The sequence below is a fragment of the Schistocerca nitens genome, chromosome 6, assembly GCF_023898315.1.
Source record: "Schistocerca nitens isolate TAMUIC-IGC-003100 chromosome 6, iqSchNite1.1, whole genome shotgun sequence".
Taxonomy (NCBI): Eukaryota; Metazoa; Arthropoda; class Insecta; order Orthoptera; family Acrididae; genus Schistocerca; species Schistocerca nitens.
The window spans coordinates 443,218,089-443,232,608 of NC_064619.1; the positions used below are offsets into that span (position 1 = coordinate 443,218,089).

Sequence of the window (14,520 nt, forward strand, 5' to 3'; positions counted from 1 at the left end):
TGTCAGAAATCTTCCGATTTCTCCACTTGCTTCTTCATTTTCTACCGTCCACAGCTCTACTCACAATGTCCAAATGAGAAAATGGAAATATGTAAACCCAAATAGCAACTATGAACTAGAAATAAAAAATGACAATCGAGAAAGAAACACATCGCAACTGGAGTACCAACATGCAAAACAAAAACGCTACAAACTTATACACCAACCTAATGCTTTCGTATAAAACATCTAAGACAATTTAGAACATTGCGTGAAATACAGCAATTCGTGGCTCGACGAAATCCAGTCATCAGTGAGTGGTTTTACTCGAATATCGAGGGCTCTTTTCCTTACCGAATTGAGTCGGTTCTCAAGATTAGAGGCGGTTTTGCATGGTATTACCATGATTCCTTCTGGGGATGGCGATTTTTTTGTCCAGTGTGCTTAATTTTATGGAATGAATGCAATGGAAATGGAAATGCGGTGTGGTTAGGGCCTCCCGTCGGGTAGACTTTACAGTATACTAGAGCATCATTCTACCAACGACAACATTCATACTGAAAATAAATATGTTAGCTATCCTGTCATATGCTGCCCAACAGTGTTTATTATCAAACTGTAACCCCAATAATTTAATGCTGTTGACAGTTTCTATCCCCATATTGTAGTGTCTCCATAAATGGGCAGGATTGAATACACAAGAGAAAATTCATCTTAGAAGGCAATGACGATCCAGAGGAGAATGTCCACACGCCGTTGGAGTTGTGGGCGAGAAGGGGGGACGGACGCCTCTCATTTGATTCGTCTGCAGGGTCAGCGATAGTTCGTAACGGATACATCTGAGCTCTGTCTAAAGAACAGTAGATTGACGACCTACTTGAATATGGATTATGAAGATTGTGGAAAGGATGCTGGCAAACTAAGTGTTGCTCTGGAATTCTTTTAGTGGTAACATTTCCGAAAAAAGTGTGACTTTATTTTTAAGTAAAATGGACGAAGTACCAGCCAAAGCATTTTAAAAATGACGCTTGAAGAAAAGAGCGGGTATGCGCTCGTCAATTCGCACTTCGGGACACTTTGCTGCCACATTTGAAATGAAACGGGAAAAGGAAGGAAGATGAGAGTTTAACATCCCGGCGACATCGAGGTCATTAGATTAGGAGTACAAACTCGGATTGTCAACGACGGGAAAGTAAATCAGTCATGCTCTCTTCTAAGGAATCATCCTGGAATTTGTCTGGAGACATTTAGGGCAAATCACAGAAAATCTAAATCTGGATGGCCGAATGCGGATTTTAACCAACGGCCTCGCGAATGCGAGTCGAATGTGCTAACAACTGCCCGACCTCGCTTGTTACAGATAATGTGAGACACTTCGTCAGCTGCTAGAAGGTCACTCAGAAAACTTTGAACATGAGTGTAAGTGACGACGATCAGAGTCATTGCTGCGAAGTGCCTGGATGAGTCTGACTAGGCTGTGGCTTTGCACACAGCAGATGCTGCCTTCTGTCATTGGATGCTCGACACAACAGGCTCGTCACACATCAACTGTTAACTGAAGCATTCCACCAACAATCCATTCATTAATAGCTAATACTCAGGAAAACAACCTTAAGATTATCGTTAATATAATGAGCATATTAATACAAATGTTAGAGTGTGGTGGTAAAATATTAGCTTTGTTTCCTTCAGACACCCCATAATAAGTTATTAAGTATTTTTGAAGGGTAACTACCATCAATTTAGCTGTGGTCAACAAAATATAAATTTCTGGAAATGAAATCAACTGGGCTGTGCTTTAATTACATTACAACAGCCAGTACACACAATGCCACTCTTAAGTACTTTACTATGATCAGCGTGTTTGATACCAAACTAACCACACACAAGTGTTTTCTCGTTTGGGCCACCTGTGGACCACAGAGCTCGTGTTTTTGCTATCTTGTTGTCATCTGCCACATTTGATGTTACATATAAAACATATAAGTGTATTGTTTCTTTATGGACTTCCAAAGATCCATAAGAGAAATATTCCTATGTGCTCAATAGTAACATTGGCCCTCCATCCTATGACTGTACCAAACACTTAGGGTCATTATTAAGGCCTATTGTGGGAAAATACATACGTAACCCTGCGGATTTCATTGGTAAATTAAAAATCATTGAAACTTAACAGTTCTGACATGTTAGTCAGTTCCGGTGTAGCGTCATTATTCACAAAGGTTCCCCTTTCAGCCTGCCGGGTGGCCGAGCGGTTCTAGGCGCTACAGTCTGGAGCCGCGTGACCGCTATGGTCGCAGGTTCGAATTCTGCCTCGGGCACGGATGTGTGTGATGTCCTTAGGTTAGTTAGGTTTAAGTAGTTCTGAGTTCTAGGGGACTGATGACCTCAGAAGTTAAGTCCCATAGTGCTCAGAGCCATTTGAACCATTTTTTTTCCCTTTCAGGATTATTATCTTTTATTACCAAAACCTTTGATAAAAAGATTTCGTCTTTGTTTAAACACGTCATGACATCGACATACCTCTTATTTAACAACAAATTTTTTGAACAGACTGACAGGATCACCATTGGTAGTCCCTTATCGCCATTGGTGGCCAACTTGTTTTTGGAGGACTTCGAGGAGAAGAAAAATTACAAGGATTTTTAAGCCATCTGAATTCCATCCATAGACAAATCCAGTTGGCGATGGACAATGGAAAAGAGGGATGCCTTCCATTTTTGGATGTTTTGGTACAACGCAAAGATGATGCCACTTTGGGAAATGCAGTACACCAGAAACTGACGGATATGGATTTATGTTTACGTACTTGCACACAACATTACTGACGAGAGCAATTTGGAGGACAAGCTTCCGCACTTGAAGAGAGTTTTTGAAGTGAACGGTAGTCTCACAGCAGATACGTATGGAACTACGAATGAAACCAACGGTGGGTGTAATCAGTGCAGACAAAGACACAGAAAGTTTTAAATCCATGGTTTTCTTGCGTCCATCGCCAAAAATAAGATGGGTCCTCAGCAGACGCAGAGTAAAAGTGATTTTTCGCCCTCCACCAAAGACAGCAGCACTCCTGCATTCCATGAGGGATGATTTGGTGCTTCGGAAGCCGCGGGTTTACAAGGTTCCCTGTAAGTGTGGCCTTTCATATATCGGACAGCTGACACGTACAGTCCATGAAAGATGCACAGAACATCGCAGGAACCCTCAGCTCTTACAACCTAATAAATCGGCGGTGCACTGTACTGACACTGGGCTCTCTATGGTGTATGAAAACGTCGAAATTTTAGCCTCGCCTGCACCTGTCCGGGACTCAGTACTGAAAGAAGCAACTGAAATTCGGTTTACGACGAATTTAAGTAACAGATATAGCGGCTTCAGGTTGGATAAATCATGGAATCCGGCGCTTTCTGTAATAAACTTACAAAGACACCGCCACAGTACGGCTCGCAGTGATATATCGATATCTCAGCTTGGATCGACCGTGGAGGCGCAGTTCTCATTCGTACATACATTATACCTCTTCGCCACCAGTCAACGTCTGTGGCGCCTTGTCTATGTGTGGCCGCATGAACAGTGGCGCAGTCCGCGAGTTTAAAGAACGGAGCGGGTGATGGAGCGTCCAGCATCAACCGACTGGAAGTTTGTGCCTCTAGTTCCGTTTGTTGCTACTCTCTTTGTGCATATACTGGTAGGGGTCACTCTCCTAAACTTTGCGTACGCGTGTATTCACCTACGTAGTTTGATTGGGTCGTCGAGACTATCTTTACTCTGTGTGTGTGTACATTATCCTCTTGAATGTCATTGTTTTCTTGCCGGCTTCGCCATCGCCGCCGTGTTCAGCTGTCTTCCCATCGTCGCCGCCGCAACCCCCACAGCCGCCGTCGCCGCCGTCTCTCCGCCTCCTTCGTAGCCCTCGCTGTCGCTGTCACTGTCATCGACGCCACCATTGCTACAGTCTACTCGCTGTCGCCGCCTCCGTCTTCACCGCCACCCCCTCCTCGTTTTCTGTCATCGCATCCCACAGGACGTCACTGCCGTAAGTCCCCGCCATCCCGGCGACCCTCCGCCGTCGGTAATTATCGTCGACCTTCTGCTTCCCTACCTTCTTTGATAAACAATGGACAGTCTAGTCGGCTCCGTCATTTACACCACCTCTTCCTCTGCTCCAACTATCAGTACGTGGAGCACTTTGTCTGATCCAGCACCCTATGTCCACCCTCCCCTCCGAACAGTATCGTCCCCATCTGTAGTCGCTTCTTTTGCTGCTCTGCCCTTCCCATAACGTGTTCCACGTCTTCCGCCACGTCCTTTGCCAATCCCCCTCTTCCACTTCCTCCTACACCAACCACCTCCCCTACAACTCCCACCAAAATAACAACTCGAGGAGCTATTGTTGCAAAGCCTGAAAACACATTATCATCAACAGGTGACCAAACCTACTCAAGCCTGCTGCAACGACCTGCTCCGCACAACATCCCATCTCCTCCAGTATCTCAACCCCCACCCTACCCACATTCATAAAAAAACCAGAGATGCACTCTAACGCAGACCCCACTACTAGCACATTACCCAAAAAACGACAAACAACTCCCGATCCTACGGAACCCAAGGCCACTCCTTCCCTCTCAATCTTCTCCCGCAGCTATTTTCACTTTCCTTCTCTCCAACCACGATTCCAAATTTCTAAATGCTGAATCTCTCACTCTAGAAATACAAAAATACGTCCCTCACATTCCCATCGCCAAAATCATCCCTCGCAAAACTCTCTTCTCGTCAAATCCACTAATCCCAACTTCCAGGCCAAAGGTGATCCCACATATCACCTTTGGCCTTCATGCCTCCCTCACTCTCTTCAGTACCACTCCCATATCTTAACAACCCCAGTCTCCTTGCTGTTCCCCCACTTCACTGCCATGACAACAAAAGTGAGCCTTGAATCACAAAAAAATGGTTCAAATGGCTCTGAGCACTATGGGACTTAACTTCTGAGGTCATCAGTCCCCTAGAACTTAGAACTACTTAAACCTAACTAACCTAAGGACATCACACACATCAATGCCCAAGGCAGGATTTGAACCTGCGACCGTAGCGATCGCGCGGTTCCAGACTGAAGCGCCTAGAACCGCTCGGCCACCCCGGCCGGCCCTTGAATCACAGCAGAGGTGGTAGTTTCTGCTTTAGAGAACCATAAAGCCCACTGTATCTACAATGACACAGCTCCCACCTACTTGATGTGAGTCTTCATGGAGTCTGCGTGTCTTGCATCAAACACCCCATCACAGAGGGAGCCCAGATTTACAACCTTTGACATAAAGTCGAACCCTTCATATCCCCCTCTCAGCCCTCCTACCGTCAAAAATGCCTTGTTCTTAATGAACACCTCACTCCCATCTGTAAGAATCCCCCCCCCCCCCTATCCTCATTGTAAAGCTTCTTACTTCCTCAATCAGTCACCCTCGCCTCACTTCCACCTGCAACACCTGCAATGATACCCACCCTACCTACTTTGCCAAGTGCAAAGCTGCACCTCCAACCATCAAACCAGAATTAACAGTATCTATCCATGCTACTGATCGTCCTATCCATCCGAATAATTCACTCTACCAAAATCCCAATGCTGAAGATATCATCATCAGACTCTTCACCATTGTCCTCCAAAACATCCACCTCTTCCAATAACAGCATACCCTGTGACTAATCTCTCTTGCCACCTGGTCTGTTTTCCACCTCAAAACCCAGGTCATCTATTCCCAAAACCAAGGCTAATTCGTTTTCGCCCATGTCAACACCCTTATTTAAACCTCTCCATCCCCCACACAACTGACTCCCTAACCTCCCATCCTCATGCAACAGCAATACAGCATCCTATACCAAAACATCCAGTCCATACCAGCGAACAAGCCCTTTTTCATACACACCCTCTCCCAGTATACACTTGATACATTCGTCCTTAATGAAACACCAGGCGAATTTCTCGCTATATCCTCCATCATACAGATAATCCCCTCCCCTGGCCAGAGGTAGAGTTACAATCCGCCACCACAAAAACATCCCAACTCAGCCACAACCCTTACTCAGTTATCTCACTGAACACCTTAACCTTAGCCTCTACTTCAAAACTCTGTTACCTGTGCCACTGTCTACATCCAACCTAATACTCCTATCCCCTATGATTTTCTCACCTACAGTGATCTTACCTGTTCCACCTATATTATTGCTGATGACCTAGACATCATAGTCGATTGCCTGCAGAACTCCAGCCTTGCCGTAAGTTTACAGACTCTCTCCAAAGTGACATTATCCCTATCACACAGCACACGCTTCTTGAAAGCAACATCAACACAGATGCCGTCCTCATGTCTCCCAACCTCCTTGGACGCTTCACTGCAGAAACCCTCGACCCAACTGGAAGTGACAACCTACCTGTCCTCCTCACCATAACCTACACAATTCCTCGTTTTCATGTGCCTCATCCCCATCACCTTCCAAAAATGGTCCGTGACTACACCACTGCCAACTGGAATGCCTACTGGGAATCCATAGATACCCAGATAGGAAGCCACTGCCTAACCTTCCAGCAAGCCAATGATATCCCCTATACCACAGCCTTCCTGCAGCACACATTGTTAGATTATATCTCTGCCCATAACACTCTAAAGCCATATATCCTCACCACCCCACTCTCCCACCACAAGCTGTATTCCTTCTCTGAGAACTCCATCGCTTATATTGCTCCTTCCTCTGGACTTGTGACTGGAATACACTCATATGCAACTGGCATTACTCAATGCTAAAATTCCAACAATCCCTCCAAATCCATCTCAATCACTTTATCTCCTGGTGTAACTAATGGCTCCTTAAGATTAAACACTCCAAAAGCCAGGTAATAACTATAGGATGCGTTACCCCAACCTCCTGTCTCCATGACTTCTACCTCACCGTTTATGACCGTCCCATCCAGCTACCTTGGACTCATCTTCGACTGGCAACTAACGTGTGAACCCTACCATCCAACAGAAAAGTCCACAAAAGACTAAAACTACTAAATGGCTGAAATGTTGGGACTACATCACTCCACTGTCCTTCATATATACAAATCCCTAATCTGTCTCATCTATTGATATGCAAATGTTGCATGGATATCCATCACTCCAAAGTTCTATAAGTCCCTCCAGATCCTGGAACTCCATGTACTCCACCTTGCTTTCTGCATCCGTTTACGTTGCCCCACAAAGATCCTTTACCAACTCATCACATTCCTGCCTTTCATCATTCACACTAAACATCTCTGAACAATCTACACCACCCACAAACTCGGTTCCAATAATTCTATCGTTTCTCCTATATTTACCAGTCATCTTACACTGCTGTGCCTTTACCAACACATTCCATCAACTCTCCACTTACACACCCTCCACATGCTCTCCCAAAGGAACTCCAAGTATATCACCCTCCCTGATCATGAGCTCTGCCTTGGCCGAACGATACACTGCCGAAATATCAGAAGACGACTTGGAATTTATGTGGCTGCGTGACAGAAACTTAATGAAGCAAGTATGTGTTCACAGAGGTCAAATTCGTTAACAGAAAGTACCTGATGTGAGTCCTCTCCAAACCTCCGAAAGCAGGAGGATTTATCTGCTTGTAAACTGTTCTTTAAAGTCCCGAATCAATACATGAGCATATAATTACAGCTGGTGACACTAACAAATATGCTTCCCTAAAGACAGAAAAGTAAGAAGTAAACCTGCACCTTGGCTAAATGAAGAACTAAAACAGCTCATGAATCTCAGAGACGCTGCTCATCAGGCATACAAACTGTGACCCATGTTTGAAAATCATTTTGCTTACACGCAGTGTCAAGCTGTGAGAAATGCAAAGCTCAGACAAGCCCGTGCATCAACCAACAACGGAAATAGGCTAGCTCTCCTGTGGGAAAATCTGCCTGGTCTTGGTATAGGCAATGTAAAAGCTGCAGCTGACGTCATTGTCCCAGCCAAAGATCTGAACTGGGACTTCATGTTATCTACAGCCACAACTGAAACACAAACGGAACAGAGACTCATTGATTACTTCAAGGGAGTAAACGACTGTAGCCATGAAAAATTCAGTCTAAAGCATTTTACGTGCAATACCATTAAAACAGCCATCATGCGAATCAGATCTGCATCTACTGGACGTAATGGCATCACAATTCAAATGATAAGCTTATTATTGAACCACTACTGCCCACTAGAATAGATATCTTTAACCACTCCTTAACCACAAGTGTTTTCCCTGAGGCCTGGAAACAGGGACTAGTTAAGCCACTATCAAGAAAGCACGTTGCCACAGGACCTTCTGATTACCGACGTATCTGCATTCTTCCTACATTGTAAAAGTTCTTAGAACATGTAGTCCATGACCAGATAACAAACTACCTAACTACAAATAACCTACTAGACGAATACCAATCAGGTTTCGTCTGCCGGAGTGGCCGAGCGGTTCTAGGCGATACAGTCTGGATCCACGCGTCCGCTACGGTCGCAGGTTCGAATCCTGTCTCGGGCATGGATGTGTGTGATGTCCTTAGGTTACTTAGGTTTAAGTAGTTCTAAGTTCTAGGGGACTGATGACCTCAGAAGTTAAGTCCCATAGTGCTCAGAGCCATTTGAACCAACCAATCAGGTTTCCGTAAACATTGCAGCATGACATATGCATTAACAAAGGTTACAGATGACCTGAAACTTTCCGTGGATGCATAAGAGGTGACTAGCATGTGCTTTTTAGACATCAGTAAAGCCTTTGACACTGTCGACTTCGACATTTTGCTTACCAAACTTACCAGTCTAAATTTCTCGCAAAGTGCAGTTCAATGGTTTCGCTTATATCTAATGTCTCGCCAGTAGTGCGTCATTTTCCGTACCATAAAGTCATAATTGTAGGCATATAATATAAGCCTCATTGCATATCACTGATGTGTTATCAGTTTTGTCCTATTGCAAATGCCACATGTACGCTGATGACTTCCAGTCGTATATAAACATGAAGACTGCTACCGAGAACCTCAATACCGACATGTATGCACTATAAAAATGGGCGAAGAATATAAGGTTATAGCTCAATCTATCCAAAATCCAGGCGGTACCGGTTGGTCATTCTAGGCTCATTAGCCCGAAATACTGGGAATTCCTAACATCTTTAATCATAAATGGGACAAATATCAATTTCCTCCTTCAGCAAAGATTCTAGGTGTAATAAGAGATGAAAATCTAAATTTGACGAAGCATTTAACCACAGTTTGTAAGAAGGCATCAGCATCTCTCTATGCCCTACAAAACTATAAAAAACTATTCCTTCTTGATCTGAAAAAGAAACTTCTACAAACATTTATACTTGCAGTTATTCATTGCAGCAATATTATTCTGCAAAATCTTTCTCATAAAGCATCACGCTACCTTGGAACTGGCTATGAGTGCCTGTGTTCGTTATATCTGTGATGTTCGACTCTTTGATCATATTTCACCATCATATGCACAGCTATCCTGGGTATATGCATACAAGTACAGAGATTTTCATACCCTCTGTCTTCGCTACCGTCTTAGCAACGTACACAGTCGTCATATCTGTCCTCGGCCTTTACGCTCTTGTTTGAACAACCTGGCAGAAACACCTGTTCATGTCAGAGTAAAATCCTTTCTGTCCCACTCCATTGTTCAGCCACTTAAGTCCTTCTCAATAGCACAAAAACTGTTCTGGAATAACCTACTGCATTATATTAGAGAACTGAATAACATCCTTAGCTTCATAAGACAGTTAATGACTTGTCTACTAATGCAACAGTGAAGGGTATCATTGTGCCTGTATACACTTATTACATTTATATATCCTTATTTCCATCCATATTGCCCGCATCTCGTGGTCGTGCGGTAGCGTTCTCGCTTCCCACGCCCGGGTTCCCGGGTTCGATTCCCGGCGGGGTAAGGGATTTTTTCTGCCTCGTGATGGCTGGGTGTTATGTGCTGTCCTTAGGTTAGTTAGGTTTAAGTAGTTCTAAGTTCTAGGGGACTTATGACCACAGCAGTTGAGCCCCATAGTGCTCAGAGCCATTTGAACCATTTTTTTTCCATCCAGATCTCCCTCATTTCCCCTGTATTCTTAGTTGGTGCAGCCTCCTTTAATTTCCTTCCCTGGAACTCGCTATATCAGAAAACATCAATTTCGTAAAGCAATAAATTCTTTTTATATCTGCCACTATCGTCATTGTTATTATTGTAATTACTACTATTACTGCTACTATGACTATCACTATTAGTGGCAGCAGCATCAGTAGTACAAGTACTGCCAGTATTAACATGATTAGTTCATAGTCAGTTTTATTTACTCACATTGTCACTATAGACACTCATATAATTTTAATACTAATTGTCATATTAAAATTGTTATTTCTTAGGTAACTACGATGTAAAAAAGGTACTCCACGTGTGCAACCTCCTTCTTATGTAACAGACAGCCTGATGGCCCTGATCAGATCAAATAAAATAAATTAATAAACAAAACAAATAAAAAATACGGAACGCATGTTGCACTGTAACAACAGACTCAGTCCTTGCAAATGGTAAAACACAAAAAGCTTTCTGCTCACCAGTCACCACGTTTGCTACTAGCGCTTTCTATCGGCAAAGACAGGAAACGGTGCATGCACATGCACACAGGTATACAAACAAAGCTGTCTGAGTTGCTCTTTCATTTGATGTATTATTTATAATCGTAAGTTGAATGTAATAAATACCACAAAGCCTTAATATCTCGATATTCATTTTGAAACATTCGAAGTCCAGCGTTAAGTTACGTTTTGTGTTACGTTTATCAGTACGTCTCACCTGCTTCGAGCCTGCTGCAACAACTGAGGGGGCGGCCACGGACATCGCGACTCCCTGCAAATGGTGATCAGAACAAAGTGAGGGCTCACATGTGGCCACCAGGTGGCGCTTCTGCCATACAGCAGCCTGGAATTGGATCACTTACAATCATACCGCAGTCCGCGATGAATCTGGTGTAGTACGATGCTATCCCAAAATGGTTTGCATCTGGAAACAAGAAAAGAGTCAGATGTTCAGGTTGTTCAAGAATCCATACAATGCATCAACTGTAAGCTGGCTGATCAACTCCCAAGACCTGTATCAGAAGAATCCAGTAGTCTTTAGCCAGTATTCATTTGTTTTTGGTTTCTGCCAAACTGAAGGACGCAAGTAACTCCTGCATGATGTGTCACTGTCAAGTAATATAACTCCATCAAACTTGGACCATATATAGAAAGAACTGCTACAGTATAGGGCAGTAGGTAATTGAGAGAAATATGCAGCGAGACGAACAGAAATGACACTTTTATTCAAAGACAATAATTGCATTGAACTCACCGCCATTCGCGATATTCCCCTGGACATTACAAACGGCGGGACATGGTACTTAATAGTCTGCGTGATCACGACAGAGGGGAATGTAGGCTCTGCAACATGCTCCCTTCTTGTTGTATGGCTTTCCATTACTACATCAGCGAGGTTGACTGCTGCTGTTGATAGTAGTAGAGCAAAGGGGGTAAGGGGACAATTTGTTAGTGTGGGTCGCCTACATCAGGGACAAGTGTACATTCAGGGGCAAACCTATTGTCTCTTTTGATTGACAGGTACTTAATTTATTGCTCTGCAAAAAGGATTATGACACCCTGGAGATAATCCATCCTTAAACTACCGGTATTGTTCTTCTAAGAGGATTATGATCCCCTGGGGATAATCTATCTGTCCGAGAAACCCCCATTCCCCCACTTTCCACTCCTCCTCCCACTTCCCTTCCTCTTCCCCCACTCCTCTGGGAACTACTCTCGCCGATTCAAGCCACATTTGATATCAATTTGATTAACTAATTAATTAAATCGATCAAGTAATTAATCCCTCCACCTTTGGGAAAGCCCGTAACTCTCCCCCCCTGCTCCCCCACCTGGGAACGGAGGGGAAAAGACACAATTGATTGGCCATTTGGCAGTAAATCGATTGCAGAGTACGAAATACTATTTAAGCAATTTCTGGTAGACAAGGCAATGTGTGGAATATTGGTTATTTAACAATTTATAGGACACAAGGCAGTGTTTGGAATATAGTTTATTTATTTATTTAAGGAACTTGATGGGAAATCTGTTGCAGTGTGTAGTATACTGTTTATTTAAATATTTTGAGGGGGACAAGACAGTATGAAATGAGCTGCTCGAGGGAACACAATGGTAAACGCCATCGCCGTGTATTTTGCGATAGATGGCTAACGACACCACCTGTGGGATGCACAATGCAGTAAACTTACTAGTAGTTCCAAATTCACTCAGCATATGTCAGGGAGGAGCTTAATGGTAAGCGCCACTGTCCGTCTGTTGCGGAAACATAATGGTAAGTGACAGAGATAATGGCGGCAACTAAAAACATCTCTGAGATTATGGCAACAGTGAACATGGCAGAAGACGAGGAATATACTTCCAATGATACTAATATCTTCGAGAGGGATCCAGAATACATTCCTAACGATTCAGATGACTCAGAGGTATGTTATTTTGTAAATATACTGTCTTTAGTACGTTTCACGAACATAATGGTAAGTGCATGTACGTACTGTTATGTTGCTGAAGTGCAATTGAAAATTACGTTTGCCGACAAGTACAAGATGTGTACAGTCCAGATCAGTGGTGCGACATCATCAAGAAGTCGGCTTGTATATAATATGAAAAGAGAGGATTTCTATCAAATACGACACTCTAAAGAAGCATTTGTCTTCAGAAAGAAGACAGTTGATGATCGAGATGTCAACCTAAGGAAAATATGTAGGTGGAAGGTGGCCTCCCAATATCCATCATCTTTATTCATCAGCGAGATATTTTGTCATGACATTTGGCATGAAATAAACTTCAGGAAACGTGGAAGGCAAGGACCAGTTCCCACGCTTCGACTTACAGGGTGTTTCAAAAATGACCGGTATATTTGAAACGGCAATAAAAACTAAACGAGCAGCGATAGAAATACACCGTTTGTTGCAATATGCTTGGGACAACAGTACATTTTCAGGCGGACAAACTTTCGAAATTACAGTAGTTACAATTTTCAACAACAGATGGCGCTGCAAGTGATGTGAAAGATATAGAAGACAACGCAGTCTGAGGGTGCGCCATTCTGTACGTCGTCTTTCTGCTGTAAGCGTGTGCTGTTCACAACGTGCAAGTGTGCTCTAGACAACATCGTTTATTCCTTAGAACAGAGGATTTTTCTGGTGTTGGAATTCCACCACCTAGAACACAGTGTTGTTGCAACAAGACAAAGTTTTCAACGGAGGTTTAATGTAACCAAAGGACCGAAAAGCGATACAATAAAGGATCTGTTTGAAAAATTTCAACGGACTGGGAACGTGACGGATGAACGTGCTGGAAAGGTAGGGCGACCGCATACGGCAACCACAGAGGGCAACGCGCAGCTAGTGCAGCAGGTGATCCAACAGCAGCCTTGGGTTTCCATTCGCCGTGTTGCAGCTGCGGTCCAAATGACGCCAACGTCCACGTATCATCTCATGCGCCAGAGTTTACACCTCTAGCCATACAAAATTCAAACGCGGCAACCCCTCAGCACCGCTACCATTGCTGCACGAGAGACATTCGCGAACGATATAGTGCACAGGATTGATGATGGCGATATGCATGTGGGCAGCATTTGGTTTACTGACGAAGCTTATTTTTACCTGGACGGCTTCGTCAATAAACAGAACTGGCGCATATGGGGAACCGAAAAGCCCCATGTTGCAGTCCCATCGTCCCTGCATCCTCAGAAAGTACTAGTCTGGGCAGCCATTTCTTCCAAAGGAATCATTGGCCCATTTTTCAGACCCGAAACGATTACTACATCACGCTATCTGGACATTCTTCGTGAATTTGTGGCGGTACAAACTGCCTTAGACGACACTGCGAACACCTCGTGGTTTATGCAAGATGGTGCCCGGCCACATCTCACGGCCGACGTCTTTAATTTCCTGAATGAATATTTCGATGATCGTGTGATTGCTTTGGGCTATCCGAAACATACAGAAGGCGGCGTGGATTGGCCTCCCTATTCGCCAGACATGAACCCCTGTGACTTCTTTCTGTGGGGACACTTGAGAGACCAGGTGTACCGCCAGAATCCAGAAACAATTGAACAGCTGAAGCAGTACATCTCATCTGCATGTGAAGCCATTCCGCCAGACACGTTGTCAAAGGTTTCGGGTAATTTCATTCAGAGACTACGCCATATTACTGCTACGCATGGTGGATATGTGGAAAATATCGTACTATAGAGTTTCCCAGACCGCAGCGCCATCTGTTGTTGAAAATTGTAACTACTGTAATTTCGAAAGTTTGTCTGCCTGAAAATGTACTGTTGTCCCAAGCATATTGCAACAAACGGTGTATTTCTATCGCTGCTCGTTTAGTTTTTATTGCCGTTTCAAATATACCGGTCATTTTTGAAACACTCTGTAAATACAATGGGCCAAGGC

At 43.8% G+C, this 14,520-nt stretch overlaps 1 protein-coding gene across 1 annotated transcript in view; it reads right to left on the reverse strand.

Annotated features, from left to right (window-relative positions):
- Positions 1-14,520, reverse strand: part of LOC126263397 (uncharacterized oxidoreductase YjmC-like) — a 118,655-nt gene that overhangs the window by 79,953 nt on the left and 24,182 nt on the right. The window contains exons 3-4 of the mRNA XM_049960492.1: positions 10,987-11,048; positions 10,842-10,895 (exon numbers count right to left, since the gene is read on the reverse strand). Of these exons, the coding sequence (XP_049816449.1) occupies positions 10,842-10,895; positions 10,987-11,048 (116 nt within the window). The remainder of the gene's footprint in view (positions 1-10,841; positions 10,896-10,986; positions 11,049-14,520) is intronic.